The following is a 24,218-nucleotide window of genomic DNA, read 5'->3' on the forward strand; positions in this document are numbered from 1 at the left end:
TCAGTTCCTGTATCAAGTAAACCACTGCAATTAACTCCATAAACTCTGAGTAAACCCTGAGTAACAGTGCTAGTACTATATTCTGATATATTACACTATCATTCACCCTAGAGCATATTGAATTTTAAATGAAATTAATGATTTTACGGTGGAATGTTACGGTAGAGTGTGTAGCTATGTTGCTACACACTCCTTTAATTTTAAGAGGAGGAGTTTGTATATTTAAGATTACTGGTTTAAAACTTTTTGTTATCCCATTTAGCATGGTTGCATAATAAGTTCCTGAACAAGAAGGAAAAATATTTAAAGTTGATTCTAGATGTGTCATTTCCATTTGGATTCTGTTGCTGTTGTCATTGAGCAACAACTTGATCTGCAAAATGAGAAGCATGACACCCTACGGACTTGCAGTCCTTATGCATGTGTGCATTTATGGACTACAGGATTGTGAGTGCATGGTTTGGGTCATATTGTGACATGGACAGTAGAGAGGAAGCGAGAGGTGAGGTCTAGACAAAGTGCTCTTTATTTTCCATTAAAACAACAAAAAAACCCACTGCTGAAACAAAAAGAGAAAAAAAACCTCCGTAGTCCGCTAATGTGCAGCGCTATTTTCCGGGACCTGTGGGTTTAAATAAAGACAAAAGAAAACAAGGAACAGGTGGATATAATTAATAGGTGGGTGATTAGGAGCCAGGCAGGTATGTGGTGCGATCCCTAACACAAGTGGGTGTGTCCAAACCCCCCCCCCGAAGTCCCCGCCAGCCTCCCAGAGCATGGCCGGCCCGACTGACGCAAAGCTGGCTTCAGTGGATGTTCTACGTGGAAGGAGGCGTTGAGGTCACGGTCTAATATCTGGGAGGCCGTTATCCAGCTACACTCCGCCGGGCCGTACCCCTCCCAGTCCACTAGGTATTGCAGCCATTTACCTCTTGGGGTTTCCGTAAATCTCTCATCCGCCTTTCTTTTGTAGATTGAGATCGCCTTGTGTAATGTTGATGCGTCTCCTCCCAGACCTGCTCGCTGCTTTGACACTACTTCTGGTGGGATGTTGGGGGGTTCCAGGGGCAGAGCGGTGGTTGATACCCTAGAACACATTCAAAAGGGGTTAGACCTGTCCCTGCATGGCGCAGAGAATTCTGTGCGTACTCCACCCAGGAGAGATACGTACTCCAGGTCTCGGGATGGCGCTGACTCTACAAATGCAGGAATGTACCTAGATCCTCATTCACTCTTTCCACCTGACCGTTAGCCTGGGGGTGGTAACCAGACGTAAGGCTGACCGTGATGTTAAGTTTCCCAAGCAATTCTGTCCATACCCTTGACATAAACTGAGGCCCCCTGTCCAAAACGATGTCCTCTGGTAAACCAAACTGCCTGAATATATGGTGGAAAAGTAGGTCCACTGTCTCCCATGCAGTAGGTACACCTGCCAAAGGAATAAACCACACCATCTTAGAGAATCTGTCCACTATTTCTAGAATGACCATCTTACCTTCGGAGACAGGCAGGTCGGTAATGAATTCCACTGCAATGTCAGACCATGGACGCAGAGGAGTGGTTAGGGGAAGCAGCTTACCTGCAGGTGGGGTGCGCAGCATCCTGCTGCGAGCACAGTCTGTGCACAAAGCCACATACCTCATCACATCTGCATTCATGGCAGGCCACCAGTAGTGAGGGTTTTAGTAATTGTGCCAAGCGCATAGACCCCGGATGGCCCGTTCCCACTGAGGTGTGTGCCCATGTGATAAGGGCTCTATGATGTCTGGGTGGCACATAGAGTCAGTTGAGTGGACAGCGTGCATAGGGATTGGCTGCCTTTATCTGTCAATCAAGATCCCGCCTTAGCGATGCCAAGAAGCAAGATGGGAGAAAACAGGCTCCAGGCTGGTCAACTGGGCTTCAGCATTGTGTTGCCAGGAAAGCAAGTTTGCCCTTACATTCTTCTCTCCCAGTCTATAGGTGATGGGGAAAATAAACCTTGAAAAGAAGAGCGACCAAAGGGCTTGCCTTGGTAGGCTGGAGGTACTCCAGGTTTTTGTGGTCGGTGATTACCGTGAAGGGGTGTCGCACTCCCTCCAGCCAATGTCTCCGTTCCTCGAACATGAGTTTCATTGCCAGGAGTTCTCGATCCACTACCCGTAATTCCTTTCTGATGGACTTAGCTTTTGGGAAAAGTAGGCTATGGGCTTCAGCCTTCCTGACTCTCCCTTGTATTGGGATAACACAGCACCTACTCCCACATCCAACATGTCTACTTCCACCACAAAAGGCTTCCCTGGGTCCGGTTGCTGCAACATCGGAGCAGTAGCGAAGGCGGTTTTAAGATCCTCAAAAGACCTCTCCGCCTCAGTAGTCCATTTTATCTGTTTAGTCTATCCCCGAAGAAGATCTGTGAGGGGCCTAGCCAAAGTGCTGAAGGACTTGATAAACCGCCTATAAAAATGTGCGAAGCCCAGGAAATGCTGTAATTCCTTGCACATTTGCGGTCTTGGCCAGCCCATTACTGCCTCCACCTTGCATGGTTGCATGTGTACATTGCCCTCCTGGATGATGTAACCTAGAAAATTCACCTCTCTGTGGTGGAACTCGCATTTGGCTAGACCGTATGGCAGGACTAAATACTCATAATGCCCTGAGGACGTACTGAAGGCTGTCCACTCGTCGCGTAGGTCTAATTTGGTCAAATACCTGTCTCCCCTTAACTGCTCAAGTCCCCAGGGTCTCAAGCCCCTGTCCTTTTTTGACAAAAAAGACACTGGCAGAGGCAGGAGAAGTTGAGGGAAGAATATACCTTTGCTTCAGTGCCTCCTTAATGTCCCATTGTCCGCTCCTCCTCCCGCGAGAGGGTAGATTCTACACCTGGGATGGATGGCTCCCTCCTTGAGTGTGATGGCACAATCCCAGTCACGATGGGAACGGAAGCTGTGTAGCCTTAGTGGGACTGAACGCCTGAGCCAGGTCTCTGTATTCCCTTGGAATGTTGGTGTTTGTCAGCGTCTGGGGTCTTTACTGACGTTGACTGGAGAGGTGCAGCCTGGGTAGGAAGGCATTGCCTGTCGCAGGCGGATGCCCACTCAAGGATGCAATTTTTGGTCCACAGCAGGTCAGGGTTGTGCAAACATAACCATGGTAAACCTAAAGTGAGGGGGCGAGAGCGAGGAAAGGAGATAAAAGGAAATGTGCTCAACATGCTCCCCATTTGTTTCGAGGAGGACACGAGGAGTGACATGAGTAATGTAGCCCGAACCCACAGGTCGTTCATCAAGCGCTTGCACTCTTAAAGGAGAGGGCAGGGAGAAGGCTTTTATTCCCAACTTCCCTGCGAAGCACCAGTCCATCACATTCCCTGCTGCTCTGGAGTTGACCAGTGCTGCAGCAGAAAGAAGTCGACCCTTGTGCAATACCTTGACTGGTACCTTGAATATCAAGAGAGCCGGGGAGCAACTCACTGCATCGCTGCATTTCCTCCGCTCCTCTGGTCTTCCATGTACCCCAGCCCCAGCCAGTTGCATAGGTTCCTTTGGGGCTTTGGCTTGTCCCGTCACCGGGGTTCCCTCCCAATGTGGCAACCCTTGGTGGAGGTGACGATGCCGCTCCTGTAGGAGGCGGTCATAGATGATTGCAAGATGAATGACCTTGTTCAGCATCCAATTCTGCAGTCCAATTGTCCATGCAGCTTGGCCCTCAGGCCGCCTAGAAATGCATCCACCAAGGCTGATTCGTTCCAGCAGGATCCTGCTGCGAGCGTCCAGAACTCCATTGCGTAATCTGAGGTGGGCTGTAGTCCCTGCCTTAAGTGCAGCAGGGCTTGCCCACAGAGTCTCTCCCCTGACGGGGATGATAGAACACAGCTTTTAGTTCTTGGACGAAACCACGAAAGTCATTCATCAACGGGGAAGAACTGACCACTAGAGCAGTTCCCCAGGCACAGGCTTTCCCAGTGAGTCAGGAGATCATGAATGACACCCTGGCGTGGTCAGGCAAATGGGGTTGATACCCCAAAAAAAAGTTCACACTGCACCACGAACCCCTCACAGCCTTCCGGGTCTCCACCGTAAGCTTCTGGGGTGGCAATCAAACACCTTATCCCTTCAGGGACAGCTGGAGTAGTAGGAGAGTTCACTCGATGCTTGAGGCTTATTGTAAGGCGGTTTACGCACTGCCCGAGCTGCTGCACTAATGAGCGAATCTCTCCAATCTCTTGTTTCTGCTGTTCCAGTGCCACCATCAGTAAGCAGTAAGCAGGTGAGCAGTAAGCAGGTGAGCCCAGTCAGGACTACTCACCTCGCTTCCAGTTGGCTGCACAGTCTATGACGTGGACGGCAGAGAGGAATCGAGAGGCGAGGTCGAGCCAAAGTGCTCTTTATTTTCCATTAAAGCAACGAAAAAACTGATGAAAAAAAAAGAATAAACCATCTGGTTCTCCAAGTAGTGGGTTTAGATAAAGACGAAAGAAAACAAGGAACAGGTGGATATAATTAATAGGTGGGTGATTGGGAGCGAGGCAGGTATGTGGTGCGATCCCTAACACGAGTGGGCGTGTCCTTCCTGCTGGATGCCTGGCTAACTGTGACACATATAGATCAGGCAAGTACAGAGTCACCACGCCTAAATGTATGGCATGCAAAGTTTTAACTATTGTTGCTCATTGTGATGAAAATAAAATGTATATTTACGTAAATGTGATGACTATTATTTAAATTATATAATCTTCCATTTATAATGTAATGACAACTATGGTCTGATTCACATTCACATTTACAGTCACAATAGAATTGGTTTTCCATACTAAAACATAACTAAATCATTTAAGTGGGGTGATGTTCATGGAGAAGAGCCTGTTTGTAATTTAAAATGGATTCAAAAATATGGTAGATTTTAAAAATCACACCCTGTGTCTGTTATGTCACTCCACCCACCTTGTCACAGGTGCATTTATTTCTGTTCTCCAAATTAACGAATGCTGATAAATGCACCTGCACCCTACAAAATTAGTCAAATGTGCTGTTGGGCAGCTTTAAGGCCCCAGGGAAGCCACGAGCCTATTGCAAATGACCTTAGATCACAGAAGGCAGCAGTAGAAAAACAACCAGTGCCCAATTACCAAATAGACAGAGTAGGCACCAGCCAATGGGCCCCACACTTTTTAGGGGCCCTGTGGCAGCAAAAAACAAAAAGTATTAGGAGATCATTTGCAATGAGGGCCCCGAGATTACAGCTGCCTAGGTGCCTCTACAGGGTTTAATCCAGCCCTGCTAATAACCAATGTTCAATCTTAAAAAAAAACAAACAAACAATTAAAATGAATTAATTAATTTTAAAAATCCTTCAGCACTGAAGAACACTCTCTAGGATGTAGAACTCTGTCTCAAGATGTCTTAAGAACAGCAAGTCCAGGTCTCAGTTCACTTAAAAGCACATTCAGAAGCTTTGTAGTTTTGTGTACAGATAAGATAGAAATTAACCTGTACCAAAGTGATGAAAAGATTAACATCTATATCAAAAAAGGAAATCATAATCCTTACCTAAACATGTGTCCTGTCACATGGCTTCCCTTAGAAAAGTTTCACCGCTGTCTGATGATGTCGGTGGGTCGCAGACTTAAAGCAGTGATCAGCTTTAACCAGGATTGGCCGCCAATACTAAATATGGCGATTTAGTTTAAGGTTATGTTCATCTGGCCAGTTATTTTTATGGCCCTCAAAAGGGAGAAAACCTTTTATTCTCCAGATAGACCATGTATTGTATCTCAGAGCCAAAACAACAATCTTGTTACTATTTAACATTTATTGCAGAATTCCACAGATGTTTCAAAGTTTTCTGCATAATTAATTTACTCAGAAGTAAATATTCTGGGGTGTGCTTCCCTGTATCAGTGCATCTTTAGCGATCAAAAGCAATTGAATGTCTTTTGTCAGTTTTTTTTTCCTGAAATACTGAATGTGCTTTTTGTTGAATCTGACAGTTGACTGACAGTCCGGAGACATGAACACAACAGTATAAAAGGCACTGGTTTAAAATTATGTTGAAGTTGAAATTGAAGGAAGTTGAACACAATAAAGATTATATTCAAAATCGTGAGGTGTGTACCAAAGAGAAGAACAAAAAAATAGATGAATTTGCTCAAAGATTAAATACACGAATGGGAAATGCCAGCACTTTTCCAGTTTGGCAACGAAGAATTCTGCTGATGTCTAGAGAGAGGGTAGAAACTAGCCACCCATGCAGAAATCCTCTTATTTCAGAAGGTGAAGGCACTAAGTAGTAATGTGGACTCAGTGTTCACAATGGAAGTAATAGAAAACAAGTGTTTTCACCAAATGTTTAAGGCCCATCAAAAATATTATATAAAATGGTTAGAAATGTTTTGTGGTTGTAACGCGGAAGCGGTGGTGAGCGAGGGCGAACACATGTGCGAGGTGCCAACGCCTCGGATGTTACGTGAAACGGAACTAACTAGGGAAACCATAATGAACGTGACAAATAGAATAAAGAAATACTTAGTTTTAATAAACAAACAAACAAACACTGAACAAAATCAAAGAAAGACAGCAATACCAGGTAAACATTAACGGGAATGGCAGCGTAGACGGCAAACACAGAGGGAGACTACAAATGAGATGTAAACAAACAAAATAGGAGCAAGGAGCTAGGTGGAACACGGGTTCTTATCACAAACACAATGAAAGACAGAAACACACTCTAACCAAAACAAAGTGAGACCAAGACCAACGAGAACTAACCAACAACCAGGAGAGACATATTATCAAACACATATCAATGAAGGCGTGAGAAGAAACGAAAGCTAACCAGAAGTGAGGAGAAACAATAACTGACAAACAAGATACATAGGGACGGGGTTTTTATAAGACTATAATCAGGGATAAATTAGAAACAGCTGGAGACAAAGGAGAGGAGACAGGGAACCATAGAGAATGACGAAAACCTGGAAGTTACTAGGTTGCCTGGGAAACGGGGAATGCTCTGGGCGTGACAGTACCCCCCCCCTTTAATGCGCAACTCCAGAAGCATGGAACCAACCCAAGAGGAGGGGCCAGAAAAGGAACCAGAAGCCAGGACAAAATGAGGGACAGATGAAGGACCAACACCAGCAGTAGACACGGGGCAGAGACAAAGCGAGGGGCAGACACAGGAGTAGGGAGGAATCCAGAGGCAAGACTATAAGCAGGTTTCAAGCCGAAATTAGAGGCACACACAGGACTCTGGACCAAACCCTGGACAGGAACATGGGTCGTGACAAGTGGGGGAATAGGGGCCAGACTGGGAAAAAGAGTGGAACTGGAGACGGGCTCTTAGACACGAGAGGAAAGGAGAGGAGAACTGCTGGTGTGGGGAATAGCAGTGGGACTGGGTACCAGGGCAGAGGCAAAGACAGAAGAAATAGCGTGAACTACGACTGCCATGAGCACAGGAACAGGCAGCGTAAACAGGTACAGACACTTGGACAGGCACGAGAATAAACGCAGGAAAAACCGGAACTGGGGACACAGACGAAGGAGTCCCTGGGGTGGACCCAGCAGTCTCATGGAGCAGAGGAGTCCTAGGTGTCTCTGGGAGTCCACCTGTAGCAGCCTCCTCAGGCACAGGAGAGTCAATAGTGGCAGCAGTGGCCATCAGCGGGTCCGGGGGGACCAGAGGTATGGCTATGGCATTCGGTGGCTGTGGGTCTGGGGAGTCCAGAGGCGTGGAGGTGGCCATCAGCGGTGGCAGCGGGTCCGGAGGCGCGGCGGAGACACGTCCGGAGACGCGTCCGGAGGCGCGTCCAGGAGCGCAGCAGTCAGCGATGGATCCTTTGGCGGGGCTGCGGTGACTGGCGACGGGTCCAGGAGCGCAGCAGTTACCGGGAGATCCAGGAGTGTGGCTCCGGCCACCAGAGACAGGTCCAGGAGCGCAGCAGTCACCGGTGGGTCCTTGGGTGCGACTGTCGTGGCCAGGGGCATTCAGCGGCAGCTGTTCTGGAGGCGTAGCAGTCACTGGCGGCTCCACGGGTGTGACCGCGGCGGCCGGTGGAGGGACCAGGGACGTGTCCAGAGGCGTGGCTGTGCTGGTTAGCGGCACAGCAGTGAGGTCCGGGGGCGCACCTACAGGCATAATCTTAACATAGGACACAGGAGCAGGCTGAGAGACCTCTTCAGCAGCGAGAACAGGCCGGGCGGCATCACTCTCGACTGGAACAGGATCAGGCTGGGCGGCGTCTCTCGCGCTGTGGACTGGAACAGGCTCAAGATCGGGATGGGCAGCGTCTCTCGCGCCGGGAACAGGCTCAGGATCAAGACGGGTGGTGTCTCTCGCGCCGGGAACAGACTCAGGACGGATGGCATTTCTCACGTTGGGAACGGGAACTGGATCAGGCTTGGCGGCGTCTCTCGCGTTGGAGGCAGGGACCGGATCAGGATTGGCGGCGTCTTTCATGCCAGAGGCAGGCACTGGCTGGGCAGCTGTGGTAATGGGTAAGGGGGTACTACTGAACTGGTCGGTGCTTCTAGATGATTTTCGGGGTCTTGATCCTAAAAATCTAGCCCTTAACATTTCAAAAAATCCCTCTAACGTCCTTATCTCCTCCTATCTCTGAGCCCTAAGAATGTATACCCACTGTAAGGCCTTTCCTTCTAAATACTGGTACAAAAAGCGAACCTTAAGACAGTCAGGAGGATCGGGGCAGATGAGGTACTTGAAGTACAGCCAGCTCTGTAATATAAATCCCTCCATGGAACCCTCTCCATTGAATTCCCCCGGGGGACATATAGTGGAGGCGTGAAACCAAGACTTACCAGTCTTCAGGCGATCTATTAAGTCCAAATAAAATGGCCTATGGTCCATAGTCCCTACAGACCCATCAAGGCCTACAGCTTGAACGATACTGTCAACTTCAGTAGGACAAGCCTTACGAAGTCCCTCTTGGTCCAGTCCTATGAGTTGTGACTCCTTGACGATAGCATCAGGATACTTGGGAGTGTGGGCACTTACTTGGAGTCTCGATTGCCTTAGCCTCTGATGTTTTCTTGCCCTTGGCAGACTTCTTGGGCTTATGTCGAGAACTCTGTGTCCCCACAGTGCTAGGGGTATTATTCTGCCGGGGGTGGTCCTGCTGAGAGAACTCGTCATCACAGCAATGTGACCATGAACCGGAGAGGAGCGCACTCGCTGTGTTCTTAGTAGGTCGGTTATTCTGTAACGCGCAAGGGGTGGTGAGCGAGGGCGAACGCATGTGCGAGGTGCCAACGCCTCGGATGTTACGTGAAATGGAACTAACGAGGGAAACCATAATGAACGTGACAAATAGAATAAAGAAATACTTAATTTTAAAAAACAAACAAACACTGAACAAAATCAAAGACAGACAGCAATACCGGGTAAACATTAACGGGAATGGCAGCGTAGATGGCAAACACAGAGGGAGAGTACAAATGAGATCTAAACAAACAAAATAGGAGCAAGGCGCTAGGTGTAACATGGGTTCTTATCACAAACACAATGAAAGACAGAAACACACTCTTACCAAAACAAAGTGAGACCAAGAATGCTCCGGTCTGTAAATGTGACAGTGGTAGTTTGGCCTTGTACTTGAGAAACCTTTACAATAGTGTTGTGATAAGGTTTTGCCTAAAAACATTTTTTTTTTTTTGTATGAAGTAGAATGGCAGAGAAGAAAGGTGCATGCAGGACATCCTAAAGAAAACTTTCTGGTCTGATTGCTGCTGCCAGAGGCTCAGGAAGTCTGTGAAGAAACTAGTTCTAGGAGAATCTTTATGTCCCCCTTATCACAATGAAGAAAGGGAATATGTGTCTATATGTTAATAAAAAATGTCCTTCTACACATTCAAAAACCATTTATGTCAGACTTTGGAGACTATGAAGAATTTTGACATTGAATGCTTGTGAGAGTAAAAAGTGTAGTCCTTTCTGTAGGTTTAGCCAGCCACCATATGTCATGTTTTTAATCAGTGAATGAATAATCATACTTCTTGGAACACTTCTGGAAGAATTTGCTTTATGTAATTTTCATTTACATTTAAATTTACAGCATTTAGCAGACTTACAAATCTGCTTTGTCATCTACTCATAAAATGTGTCCTAGCCAATACCATAGTGTAACGAATGCCAGAGTGCCGCAAGGCCTGGTGCAGGACGTACAGACTCTCTCGACGGAGTGAAACATTTAATGACATAAAACATTTAGGACAATAGTGCCACTCACACATAACAGTAACATCGAACATACACACACCTAACACTAATGGCAACATGGACATTAACATTATATGCAGATGCTAACAAACAATGACCAACAGTGAGGGGAGCGCTGACAGAGGTTTAAATAGCCCAACAAGCACTGATGCTTAACCCTGTACAGGTGCGTGTCCTCACGGGGGTGTGGCCACAAACAAGCATAACCCCGCTCCTGCATGCAGCAGACCATACCACGCGACTTGTGGAGGGGGGAGCATCCCATGACACATGGGATAGAGACACTGCTAAAATACAGGAACCAATGCTGATACCTAGACGATATGCCAAATAAGACTAAGTTATATATCAAAACAACAATAAGTACAACATCAAAAGATAACAAACAATATTAAGTAATAAGTGCTAGAGTGTTCAGTTAATCAACAGTAGTATAAAAATTCTATTTGCTGAATTAATGGTCATGTAAATATTCTGTGTTTGAAGACTGCAAGGGACTCTGCTGTCTGGACAACCAGAGGAAGTTTTTTCCACCATCTGGGAGGCAGGACAGAAAGTAATCTTGATGCCTATCTTCCATGAAACTTGAAGCATGGTGTTTCAGGACAAGCCATATTGAGGTCCGAAGTACTTGAGGATGGGGCTTTGGCCGTTGTTATCAGGTAGGGAGGGGCTGGTCTATTTTTGGCTTTGTAGGCAAGCATCTGAGTTTTAGATGTGATCCAGGCAGCTACTGGTAGCCATTGAAGGGATTGTAGCAGTGGAATGACATGTGAGAACACAATATATGATTAAATCCCCTGTAACAGATTGTCTGCAGTCTCATTAAGTATTTTATTTATTTTGAAGAAAAACATTCTCATTTGTGACATAGGTATCATAAATTAGAGTTGTACTTGTAAAATGTATAATTTATATATAGAATAAATTATAGTTCAGCTTCAAAAAATATAATGTTTCAACCCTTTTAACTTTCCTGCCTTCACATGTTTTTACTAATGTTAAAAAAAAAAGAATCCACAGTTCAGACTCTGCAATTTCATGGGTATTGGGTCACCAGGGTAGGAATTCTTGCATCGAACTGTCATGGGTGTAGAACATCCAAAATAGGAAGGAAGCAAAGGCAAGTCTCTAAAGAGTTTAAACAAATGAAACGGAACAAGGAGGTGCACAAAAAGCAACTAAAGAATTCAGTGTAATGTTAAAGACAACCGGACATATGAACACAAAGGGCTTATAAATAATGTAACGACACAGGGCCATAGTATTCGGGCTTGGTGAACGTCTTGTAGTTTAGGTGGTGTGAGCGTCTTCAGTATGTGCGTGCGTCTCTTCCCTTTTTGGCATTTGATGCAAATGTTTTTAATCTCAAACCTAGGTTTATAGGCAACTTAAGTACACCTACCTTATATGTATAATTTACATGCTCAGTTTGCTGCCTCTCCATAGACCAGTAGTCCTTCTCTGACCTCAGAACCTCTGGTGGCGTATAACAATGGCACTAACAGTGGTGTGGTGGTCGGTGGAGAGGAGTGATGCAAGTATGTTGGGCACAGCAATTTGTTTCATTTTGTTTTGTTTTTTTACACACAATAGTGTCATTTCTACACGCGTTTCTAATAAAGCAGCCAATAGATGCATCAACGTTAACCTTGTTAGAGCATTTTCATATTTATCTCAGCTTTGACTTGTGTGTGTTATATCAGAGCAAAAATATCAGAACAGAAACAGTAATCCAATGAAAGAATAACTTACACTGAATCATCTTTAACATGTGCATTTAAAACAACGTAAAATCACACAACAAAGAAAGTAAATTAATTCACTCTAAGCAGAGACATTGAACATAGCTGTTAGTTTCTATGTCCTCCTGTATTGGCCAGATGCCAGAATCTGAGACCGCTCTTGAAGAGTTTAAATAAAATAACACTATTAACAAACTGTGTTGTAAGTGTTTACAAAAATATCTTTAAAAATTAGACAACAATCTTGGACAAAGTTAGCTCATTACTCCTGACAGTGAAATAATAGTGTTAGTGTTTTAGTGTTTTTAAAAACTTAGAATAACCCATATTCAGCTGCTGATCAGATTACGAATAGTACGTACGGAGATAATCGATGACCATAAACGGCTGAGGCTACATCGTGAGAACACGAAAAAGTCTAGGTTATAACTAGGAAACAGCTTACTAAAAAGTACTAAAAAGCTGATTCTGCACTTTAACCCAATAATAATTTCACATCTGTGTGGCAGAGAACAGAACCTAAGCAGCAGAAAAACTGTCATATACTGGCGGAGTGCCCTGTAATTCCTCGCCGGTCGGTGACGAAACTCCTTCCGTCAGGTGCCGCGCGTCTAGTAACGCGGCAGAAACGGACTGAAGTGATAAATGTGTCGACCTCTCTGTACCTTAGACAGGTGACAAGCCGAATCAATCCAGTGGTTTTGGATAGAAATAACTGTACTTTACTGACTAGACTGGTTACGTTAATATGGGGATATGGTTTGGATGGGTCATATTCGTACTTTGAGCACTACAGAGAGTCACAGGAGACCGTGAAGACGAAGCTCGACCATGAGATGTGTCACCCCACTGCTGACTGTACTGGACGTGTCCGTCCTTTTTCTTCTGGTTCAGCTGAGCATAATAGCGGCGAAAGGTAGATACCCGTGTCCATTATGTATACTTACATATTGTTTTAGGACAATTTAAAGTGGGTGGAGAAATTGTCCATTCTATTTCACAACCAAGATTATTCGGACATTAGGTTCCACTGCGTGTTCAAAGAAGGCTGTATCTAATTTTGCTATACGCGATTCACAGATGCAGTTTATTTGTTCAGTTACTAATTAGTCAAGAACAATGAATTCTTCTTACATGTAAGATTTTAGCAGTTCTAGGAAATAATTAGTTCAGGTCTTTGTTTCGGGTAAAAGGTTCGTGGTACGAAAATAGACCTACTTTTAGTCATATAGCCGATATTTAGTGGAGCGTGGTTTTAAGTTTACAATTTGACTTTTGACCCGGCACGCAAAGCACAGGACATTCTGTTCCTGTAAACATGTCTTATTGGGGTGGGGGGGGGGGGGGGGGGGGGGAAGAAAGAAAAATTATGTTGTGTAATGATGTGTGTAACTTACTGTGGCCAGCCTTTGATCGAACAGTCAGATATTTATTAAAGGTAGTAAACTGTGTTGGTATTGAGTTGCCCTGCTGATGGGTGTGCATATACTGCCAATGGCCAGGGGGAGAATTTATAGAGTCCGGCTCATTAGTCACTGGAGAGGTAAAGTTGCGTAAAATTAAAATTACGGTCCAACTCTAGTTATTAAAGAGTCCAACCCTTATTGTCATTGCTCGGATTTTAAGGGTCCAAACACATAGTGCTGGACCCGTATCGAAATTGCTTGTTTTTTGCTTCTTATTATCACGACGCAAAACAACAACAACAACAACAATAATAATAATAATAATAATATTATTATTGTGCTCGCTTGAATGTTTTCTTCTTATTAAGGGTACAGGCACGTAGTACTGGACTCTTCTTGGAATTCTTATTTTCCTGTGCACATCCACATCATTCTGCGCGAACCGTTAGGCCTAAAGACATGAACCCTGGTCAGGAGATACCAGGTCCTTTCACCACTCCGGCGAGCAAGATAAGAGTGAGCGGCCTGAAGGTGTTGCTAAAGGACAGCATTAAACGTTCTTGCGCTTATCTATTGAACCGTACATCGTACACTCCAAATTCTTCGCTTCTGATCAATTCTGTTAGGCTCCTTCTATTCATTTGGTTCATGAGGGGTTTTTTTTGGGGGGGGGGGGGTTGTTTGTTTGTTTGTATGTTTTGCTAATTAACAAAATATGCAAAACTTTTCTTTGTATACTCCTCCTTCAGTCTTTGTCCGATTGGCATGAAATTGGTGTCAAATCCTTGGCAAGAGTAGGATCTTTAAATGGCAAAACGTTTAAAACATATTGACATTTCCAAACAGTATGGCTGTCACATGTCAATCAACTGGGGCAGAGCTTTGTTTACATAAACAGCTGTAACTATTGAACGGAATAATTAAAAAAAAATCATGGAATCTGAAAGAATTCCATCACTATTAATTTGGAAGTAGCTGACCAAATTTGGTGCAGTATATAGATGGTATACCTTGCAAATACTTGTTTCTAAAGAACCACTAATCAATAACTGAAAAAAAAACATGTCCACCATTAGCCAATCATATATCATCAGGCATTTGATGGTCTTAAGATTGACCAATCCACACTTAACACTGAACAATTCACAGGACTTATGTGAAAGCATATCTCAAATGGTTTGACATAGGAACAGGCAATTGGACTCAAATCATGCAACAAAGAGAGTCTGGAAACCTTTACAAATGTTTACAGGAATCTTACCAGTTTTTGGTTGTTTTTTTTGTTGGATTTTATATATATATATATAATTTTCATAAATATATATAAAAATTCCTTCGGCTTTGCTTCTTATGCTGATTGAAACATGGACTTTTGCATAATCCTCACAAATTTGGTATCAAAATGTTTGTGAGACACTGAAACTTAAGAATCATCAAAACATGTTGATATTTATACACACTATGCCCTCCACATCTCAGTGAATGTTTACATGATGTGCATATTAAGTCTTTGCAGCTGTTATTCAAGAATTCACTGAGTAATTCTTATGCAACTTGAGAAGAATTCCACTATGGACTTTGAGGTAGGATGCCAGTTTTAGTGCATTTAGTGCATTTTTTCCAATAGGGGATGCTATAGTCATGTCAAGTCAAATTTATTTATATAGCGTTTTTTGTTTTGTTTTTTTGTTTGTTTTTTACAACAGCAAATGTCACAAAGGAGCATTACAGATGTCACATGTCCAGGTCCCCAGTGCGCAAGACAAAGGTGACAGTGGCAAGGAAAATATTCATAAGGAAAATATCCATGAGGAAGAAACCTTGAGAGAAACCAAGACTCAAGGGGAGTTGCCCATCCTCCCCTTTTGAAACCAGAAACAAAATAATCAATAAAGAACAAAATAGGTAATAAGAACAATTCATCAATAGAGGTCTATTCTGGGATCCTAAAAGTCCCAGAATGGGCTCAGGGAGTGTGAGAGTGTAAGCTATAACATATAATAAGGTATTTGAAATCGAAGAAATCAGTCAATGCCATTGTGTTAAAACTAGAACTATGAAAGATACATGCTGTGAATACATGCTAAATCTGCTTTGAGTCTCTGGGAAGTGCTGTGTGCCTCAGTCTTGTGTCAAATATGAATCGTGAACTGGCATTAATGTGGTGCTATCAGGTCAACAGCAGATGTGCAAGTGTGTGCAGAGTGGTGCTTGAACCCTTTCATTGCCACTTGTTTCTATACTTATTATTATTATTATTATTATTATTATTATTATTACTATTAACACATGATTATTTTATGATCAACTACATGACTCAAAGTAGTCCTAGGGATGTTCAAAAAGCAGAAATGGAATAATTTAAAACACATTGGATTGCAAAGAAAAATATTTTATTGAATAATCAGCATTTGTGTATAGTTAATTAAATTTATAAAGGTTTGGCTTGTAAATATTATGATAAACACACAGCAAACATATTTTAATAATCATATTTGGCATTTGATAGCACCTTTATATTGTATGGATTTATGGAATTGCAGTGTTTTTATTACTGATGTATTATTCTCCAGAGGAACAATGGAACAATATGACTGCAGTGGCTCAAGGAAACACATCTATCATAGCTGCTGCAGGCACCCTATGTTCTTTTTAAAGTAGTGGGTTTTCAGATGACTTAAAATTAGGTATGCAGGTGAGAAAATAATATTTCCTACTGCAATTCCACTCGAATTCTAGAAGAAGAAGAAGAAGAAGAAAAAATTAAATTAGAAGCTTGAAGCTGCTCTTTTTGAACCCAAATGAATTTGTGTTCTTTTACAAGCACTTTGCACATTCCTCAGATGATGCCAAATGAGAGGAAAGGAAACAAGATGAGAAACAAGAATGAGACAGAGAAAGAAAGGAAGGATCTGGTAGTTGTTCCAAGGCTACAGATGTTGCGTCCATGCCAGTGGCAGAAGTTGGTGTTACCTCTTCTTGATCTAGAGGGCTCATAAATGAAGCACAGACAGTGTCACGTGCATGTACTGACTGTGCAACTGTAGTTCTGTGTTAATGTCTGGGAAAAGTGACAGTTACTGGATTTTGACTGCAATTGCTTATCAAATAAGCATCTGCCCTTCGGAGTGTGTGTATCATTACACTGCTTCTGAATCAACCTTTGAACCCTCTCATGCCTCACTGTCAGCTTAGCAGACTTTGCAGAGCATCATCATTTTTGTATCATTTCCGTGTCAGTGATCCTGTGTCAACACATTTGCTAGTACAGAATGGATGTATGTCTAGCAGCATATCTCAGTATCTTCTCTGAAGACTGCATCCTATGTCTTACTGTTTCTCATGAAATCTTTTTCTGTAAGATCATTTGCACTGGAAGGGAAAGAGATGTGGCCTAATTAAACATACAAAAACTGAGTAGGATCTAATGCATAATTGTAAAACACAAAAATATGGTGTAAAAGTGGAGTGTAATGTTCAACGTGAATCATTAGATAGAACAGAACAACAGAATACGGTTGGATACTATAGGTCAGAACGTATGTAGTCAGTAAGGTTAGCACACTAGCACAACAATGCAAAGATTTCCAGTTTGAGCAAAAGTCATTACAACCTTTATATAGTCCCAAACACAATATATATATATAGGTGTGTGTATGTGTGTGTGAGTGTGTGTGCTAAAGGTTAGAAAACCTGTTCCTGTGATGTACCTGTGTAAAGAAGTAATGGCTGAAGGACAATTTTTCTGGCTCACCTAACTATATCTCCAACTGTTCCTCCTGTAGCATTAAATGTTCAGGACCATGAAGTTACATTTTTTATGCATGCTCAAGGTCTACAACTGAAAAGGCAAAAATACAAAATATCATCTTTTATGTACGCAACTTCTGATGTTTCAGTTTTATATGTTCTGTGGCTGTAAACCTTTCACCTTCATTTTTTAATACAAAGGTTTTTGGGGTTTTTTAAATTACAAATTACAGTGAGCCTCTTAAATCAGAAATTCTATTTCTCTATGCTGAGAAATTATTTCTAATGAACACCAATGTTTAATAAGTGGGAAGTAATCTATTCCTTCATAGTGGGTCAGGAACAAACTATGGACATAGATTTACCTGTTTTCCTTGAAGAGACTCTTTCACTGACTGAAAGCTGAGTCCTATTTTAATGTGTGCATTAAAAATGCACTACATTGTAGTTGACATTAGCTAGCAAACAGTGAATGATACTAGGAACCTTGGAGGATATGCAGGCATTGGCTATCCCACCTCTGCATTATGTTGGAACAAATACAGAGACTAGAGGTAAGTAAGCTAAAATTTGTCATGTCATCTAGGAGAGGGCGCTTGTTCGAAATATTCTAATATGTGAAACGAGTGAGTTTTGAGGTTATACAGTTACTGGCAGGGCTGGCAGGCCTAAATTCAGCATTGGATGTTTTTTGGACCTTAAACCTTACAGTTTAATTTTAAAAAGTAACAAATAACCAAATGTCCATACATGTACCTTAGCTTTATCTATCTAGCTATAAAATTAAAAATGATATGTTACAGAAATCAGGGAGAAATCGACGGCTGTTAGAGTTGCTGCATATTTTTGAACAATTTTTTGAACATTTTGAACACACACACACGTGAGCACATCAAAATTGTTGTAACTTGGAGAAGTGATTTTAACTAGCAGTTCTTAGTTGTGTAATTACGTCTTGTTATTCATTAATGCTTGTGAAGTATTCTTAGGTCTAATTGTGATATTTAATGTTTTCAGGATTTGTAATTGTTTTCGTTACCCATCCTTTGGTTTTATCATCATATTTAAGATAAACTCTGATTCTTTGAGTGCTGCTTGTCTTGATAAGGACAAGGGCAATGTGTAACGGGAAGCGGTGAGGAGGCGGACGCATGTGCGGAGAAGAGCGAGATTTATTAGGAGCAAATCCAGAGTCAGAGTCGTTGTAGTAGTCCAGAGTCACAGATCCAACAGAGATCACAGGGATACATGATTAACATACTAAGGCAAACAAGGGAAGCAGCCTCTAACAGAGGTTAAGAAACACAAAGGCTAAGATAACAAAACAAGCTAACAAACGAAGGCTTTGAAACACAGACGGGCTTTCAAACTCCCACCAAACACATAAACGCAAGCATTCAAATAAACAATGAACAGCCAAGACACGGGGCACACAACAGGGTTTAAATATATTCACTTAACAAGACTAGAAACAAGGGACAGGTGTGTATAATCAAACGATGGGTGGAGAAAATGAAACTATGGCGTGGAACTGAAATAAACATGACGGGGAGAGCATGGAGCGTGGGAGCTAGGAGGACTAACCGAGACACAAGGTTTTTTTTATTTTCTCACACACCTTTCCAGCTCCATTTTCAGACTTTTTACATGTACCCTTAATGTTTTTATATATATATATATATATATATATATATATATATATATATATATATATATATATATATATATATATATATATATATATAATTTATATATATATATATATATATATATATATAAAATTTATTTGTTATTTTTTTTAATTGGTTCTTGCTGTTACATTTTATCCTAGGGATGGAAACGTTTCCATGGCCATGCACTGAAAATACAGTGGGCCACTGTGTTCTCCAGTATTTGAATGCTTAAATCAGATTCTCATGTTTCAATTAATTTTTCACTCTCTCAGTGGCCAACACACATAGTGGCCCATCGGGAATTGTCCCGTCCTCTCAATGGCCAATCTAGATAACCTAACATGCAGTGAGTGAAATATATGTATATGCTGTGTTTGTTTGCAAATAGCCTCAAGGCTACACAATTTGACATAAGAGTATTATGTCTCAGAGTCATATGATATGAAGCATATATCTTTTGGACACTGCATGAATGCATGAATGCAACTACCAGTTGTTGGAATGCTGTTTACAATTTGTATTACAAATACTGTGCAACCAATGGAGGTCCAGCAATACCTACAGAAAAACAAAAAACTGCCGTTTAACAGAGTAAACTGTAAAATGAACACTAAATCGAACACTAAACTAACAGGTATTTATATGTCATTTAGAAACGAGGTTTCTGGATGTCCATGTAGAAGCATTTGAAAAGCCTTTGTCCATATTCAAACTGTCAAGTAAAAGTAATGTGTAAACTAATTTCTTTTTAAATAAAGTACATTTCAAAACAGTTGACCAGTGTTCTACACTCATCAGTTTTGACAGAGACACGTATATGACATCATCAAACGATCAAGCATACACAAAGGATACAGACATGCTGGCTACCCATTATACAGTTCAAAAATGATTTTAAAATGTCAACTTAAAAGCAATAAATGTAGGAGCATATTGAATGTTCAGTAGTAGGCATTTTCACAGTCTAGGTGCAGTAACTGCAAAGACACAATTATCTTTGAGATTCATATGAGACTACGGAACAGCTAGAAGTGACTGAAAAAGTGAGAGGAACAGACGATATAAGGCCCTTTGATCACCGGCCTCCTTTTTCATTTTTTCATCTGAATAATTTATCTTCAGTGGCATATTACTGTGGCCTAACCCACAACAGCTTTTCCAGAGTGTGCCAACTCGCTAAAAAATATTTTAAAGAATTTGCACACCATTTAGAATCTATCACAGACTAATACCACCTCCTTTGGCTCCACCAACTCTGATAACACTTACAGAATTTAAATGACTGACTGGCACATACATGACTCCATTCATTAAGCTGCCATTATTTTAGTTAAATGTAAACACAACCTCAGAGACACAATTGTTACAATCCTACATGGCCCAGCACTACTGTTAACAATCTACCTACTGCTAAACCTATTACAAGGTGACAAGCAGCACTAGCTCCAATAGTACATCATTCTTGGCCCAAAACATTCCATTTAAGGCACTTTCAGGTAAGTGATGACAATGTGAGGTGTATTGTGGGCCAGAAACTGTAGTTGCTATATTTAATCTTAACCCTAGTCCTAACCTTAACCTAGGGCCTGTCCCTCATTGTCTCCAAGTTCACATTCTTTGACTTCTCAGCCTCCACAGCAATGACCATTAGGTCAGACAATCTGTCTGGGTCATTGTGGTTCTCAATCTGTTCTTAATACATTTCAGATCTTAGAAGCTCCTTTCATCACTATAAGAGGTAAGGGGCAGAGTTATAACCGGCTTGTAGAGTACACATATATCAGTAGGCCCTTCTCAACCAGAGACGCTTGCATAATGGCTCAACTTCTGTTGCGTATATATCTCCCTTCTAATAGCTGCAGAGGGAGTTTTGACAAATTAACTGTGTAGGTCAGCAGGGGTAGACTTTTTCCCATTACACCTGACTGTGATGCATTGTATGACAAGATCCGAAGTTGCAAAATAAAAGCTGACCATTATCTCATTCTTCTGTGTGAAATCAGTTTAGTTCTCTCACCGATCTTCCAGCCTCTTTGATCATTTTTTGCTCTCTTTGACTGAAATTCCAGATATATTGTTGAGCCTATCATTTTGCTCTCATTCCATACATCTTCGATTGACTCATCAGATTGCATCATCACCATCTTAGCTCTGCAGTCATCAAACAATGTGGTAGGTGTGCAAATATCCATCTCCTCACTATGTTATATAACAACATCAGAAACAACATCAGGTGTCCAGACAGACCAAAAAGAATCTAGCTGCCTTCACTTCATCTACTTTGCGACACCTTTAATTGCTTCCCAAGCTGCTGACCACGTAATTTGGACTTTTAGCAGACATGTAAGAAGGAATTCCACGTGAATTCTTTATTGTCAATTCAAGATGAGTGTGGAGAACACTCATACCTCGCCACCAGATTAGTAATTCCTATGAAATCACCTCTGTGGAATGTTCAGACTTGTCATGACCTCCAGTTGGTCATCTCAAGCAGGCTAAGGTGGATGGATGTCTGCATCTTCTCTCCCTCGCCTTGCTTTTGATTTTCGTCTGATTGTAAACTGTCTGTCATAAAGTTCTGAATGCTCTGTACAAAAAACAATATGTTGAGTCTATTGAGGCTGAAACAAGATTTGCTGGGGGTTGAAATCTTCCAATATGTTTTAAAAATGTCATCAAAATAAGACCCACTGCTTTTGTATAGCAATTGTATGGTATGATATGATATGATACGATATATGTTATGAAGTTACACTTATATAGCAACTTTCTCAATACCCAAGGATGCTTTACAATCAACACACTACACAATGCTTTGCTAAATTAATTATCAATACAATAAAAAAAACCACTTAAAACAACATCAACAACAACAAAAGGCAATATGTGTCAGGGTTCCTACATTCAGTGGGCATAACAGCTCTGCATGCTTTCTACTGTGTGGGGAGCAAGGACTGAGAAAAAGATGCTCCTCCGAGAATGTGTGCAAAGTGCAGAAATGCATCTTTGTGTAGGGCTGCATTCTCATGAAAAAATAGCCCAGGAACGTTGCTGAGATGCACTCATGCAGCATGCTGTAAAGTAGGACTCAGTTTAGGGCTACGGCTGGGTAACATTATATTGTGTGTGTGGCTCTTCTGAATCTGAAATTATCTTTTGATGGAAATCAAATCCAGCTGTTAGAGGAGAAGGAAAAAAACAAAACAAATAAAAAATAAAAAAACACGTCAAGCTGAGAGAATTCATTTGTAGCTAAAACCAGTTTGTTGTTGTAATGGGAAAGTTGCATGGGAACAATGGAGACATCAATCCAAAGAAGCTAGAATCTACTGTAGTGTCTGCATGGAAGATGACACAAGATGCATCATTTCAAACATTGCGAACACTGCTTTAATAACAGGAAATGGACTAAGGAGGAAAATGTTACAAAATACACACCACAATAACGGTAACGAATTCCATCAACAAACAAACAAAGGGGTCACAGGAAAAAAACTAATACATGCAAAAAACTAATATCACCTTTAAAGATCAACAACATGAATATTTAACCAAATTACACTCGAGGTGCACAACCCTCTGGGAATTCTAGCTGTGTCCTCACTGCATATCTCTCTCAGGGCCAGTGGTGGATGCCACATTGTTTTGTGTATATATTTAAGACTGTTCGTCTTTTTTTACATTATTAAACAAGAAATTCAGTATAGGACTTACTAACATTCTGACATTTTCATAGGCTTAGTTGATTAATTTTAAAAGTGTCCATAATTAATTTTCATCTCTGCATAAATGTATTTAAAATGACAATAGCTCAGTATGGATTTAGCATTGAAGTAAATATATTATTTTTCAAGTAATCTTACTAACCACACTACATTTACCTGATGTGTTTATCCAAAGTGACTTACAATTAGAGCTGAGTACAACTTGAGAAATTGAGGGCTAAGGGCCTTACTCAGGGGCCAAACAGTGGCAACTTGGCAGTGGTGAGGTTGGAACCAGCAACTTTCCAATTACAAGTCAAGTACCTTCACCACTGAGCTACCACACGTTATTCCAAGCTTGCCCCCAAAGACATGGAGCTGCCTTTGAGCATCCTGCCAGATTACTGTCAGACTATATGGGATGTGTACTGTGTGCTCAGTACTCATTCAGGATCAAACCCATTTATTACAGCTTACTAGGTCCCAGCCATTACTGCTGTATTTTGTCCACAGGTGCTTCGAATGTTTTTCCTGGCTGGTATAAGTGTTGAAGTTACTTCTGAGCATAATAATTTAGATTTTTTTCATGTGGTAAACCAGTGCAAACTGAATGTATGTAAGTCTCTGCAGTAGGGAAATTATTACAGCTATTCTAACGGTATTCATTGTTACAGGCGAAGAATATGCAGAAAGAAAGCAAAGGGGAGTCTAAAACTGAAGATTATGATGAAATGAAAATGAAGCTAACGAACAAAAGAAGCCAACGTTCAATGACCAACAGTCACAAGCCACAAAAAGACATAATTAAAGGACATAACATAACAACATCACAGCCCTCAGGGAATATGGTGAATGGAGCACCACGCACACGTCTAAGGGAACTGTAGCAACAATTCAAAACAGGAAGAAATGTACAACAAAAGATGAAAACTTAGAGAAATCCATATTCAATGCTGCTGCCAAATAATAGAGCCTACCAGTAGGGGGCATGCTGCTACAATCGTGTCTATTTTTTAATTTCCACATAAGCATGTAATAATGTGTAAAAACATGTAGGTGAAGAGAGGAGTAAAGAAAACTTGTGCACACTTAACCAATATTTTCCCAATAAATCACAAAGATGGATGTGCCTAAACAGTGAAGCTGCTTGGGGTGAATATTCTTGATAATTGATGAATAGGTTAAGGTTGGAAATTGTGTTTACAAAAGAAAAGATCAGATGTGTGTGGCTGTGTGTTGAATACTTGAAAAAAACATTGTCAGTATCATAGCCTTAGATGTACATCTCATACTATTTATTGTGTTAGGTTTTTTTTTATTGCTTGGTTTGAGTCATTCCAAACCATCAGAGTTAATGGACTTTTTTTTTTTTTTTGCAGAACCTGCTTTGAAACATTCACATAACTTTAGCGAGCTAACCTCTGAAGGACCACCATGTGAGGACTAGGGAGGCTGACAAAATATTCGTAGTCAGACAGCAGTGCCATGCACCCCTTCACTCTCTCGCCTCCTGCAAGTACTTTGGTTTGGGCAGCCTTACTTCAGCTTTCTACCGTTCTCTGCTTCTATCATATGCCCTTTGGTGCTAAAAGCAATAAATGCTCTCTTTCCGCAGCTTCAAAGGGTTGGGAAACAAAGCGGGCGGAGCCCGTTAGCAGCTGTGGGCATCACCCGTTCCAGTAGCCTGCTTTTCCTCACAGACACTGACTCCAGGCATTGTTTACTCTG

General features: G+C 41.7%; 1 protein-coding gene and 1 long non-coding RNA gene across 7 annotated transcripts in view; one reads left to right on the forward strand and one right to left on the reverse strand.

Annotated features, from left to right (window-relative positions):
* Nucleotides 1-503: 503 nt before the first annotated feature.
* LOC145652362 (uncharacterized) lies at nt 504-9,059 on the reverse strand. Its single transcript, XR_014118539.1, has 3 exons — nt 8,796-9,059; nt 930-1,087; nt 504-622 (listed from the first exon to the last, which is right to left on the reverse strand). It is a non-coding gene; the product is annotated as an uncharacterized LOC145652362 (long non-coding RNA).
* Nucleotides 9,060-12,512: 3,453 nt separating this feature from the next.
* rxfp2a (relaxin family peptide receptor 2a) overlaps nt 12,513-24,218 on the forward strand; it is a 43,227-nt gene continuing 31,521 nt past the window's right edge. For 2 of the 6 annotated variants that reach the window (XM_081701966.1, XM_081701967.1), the window contains exon 1: nt 12,514-12,873. In XM_081701966.1, the coding sequence (XP_081558092.1) occupies nt 12,789-12,873 (85 nt within the window). In that variant the 5' untranslated portion in view covers nt 12,514-12,788. Of the gene's footprint in view, nt 12,874-24,218 lie in introns of all 6 variants that reach the window. The other 4 variants (XM_027000890.3, XM_027000891.3, XM_027000889.3 and 1 more) reach the window with 3 other exon arrangements.

Source organism: Electrophorus electricus, chromosome 19 (assembly GCF_041902795.1).
Source record: "Electrophorus electricus isolate QZ-2024a chromosome 19, ASM4190279v1, whole genome shotgun sequence".
Classification (NCBI taxonomy): domain Eukaryota; kingdom Metazoa; phylum Chordata; class Actinopteri; order Gymnotiformes; family Gymnotidae; genus Electrophorus; species Electrophorus electricus.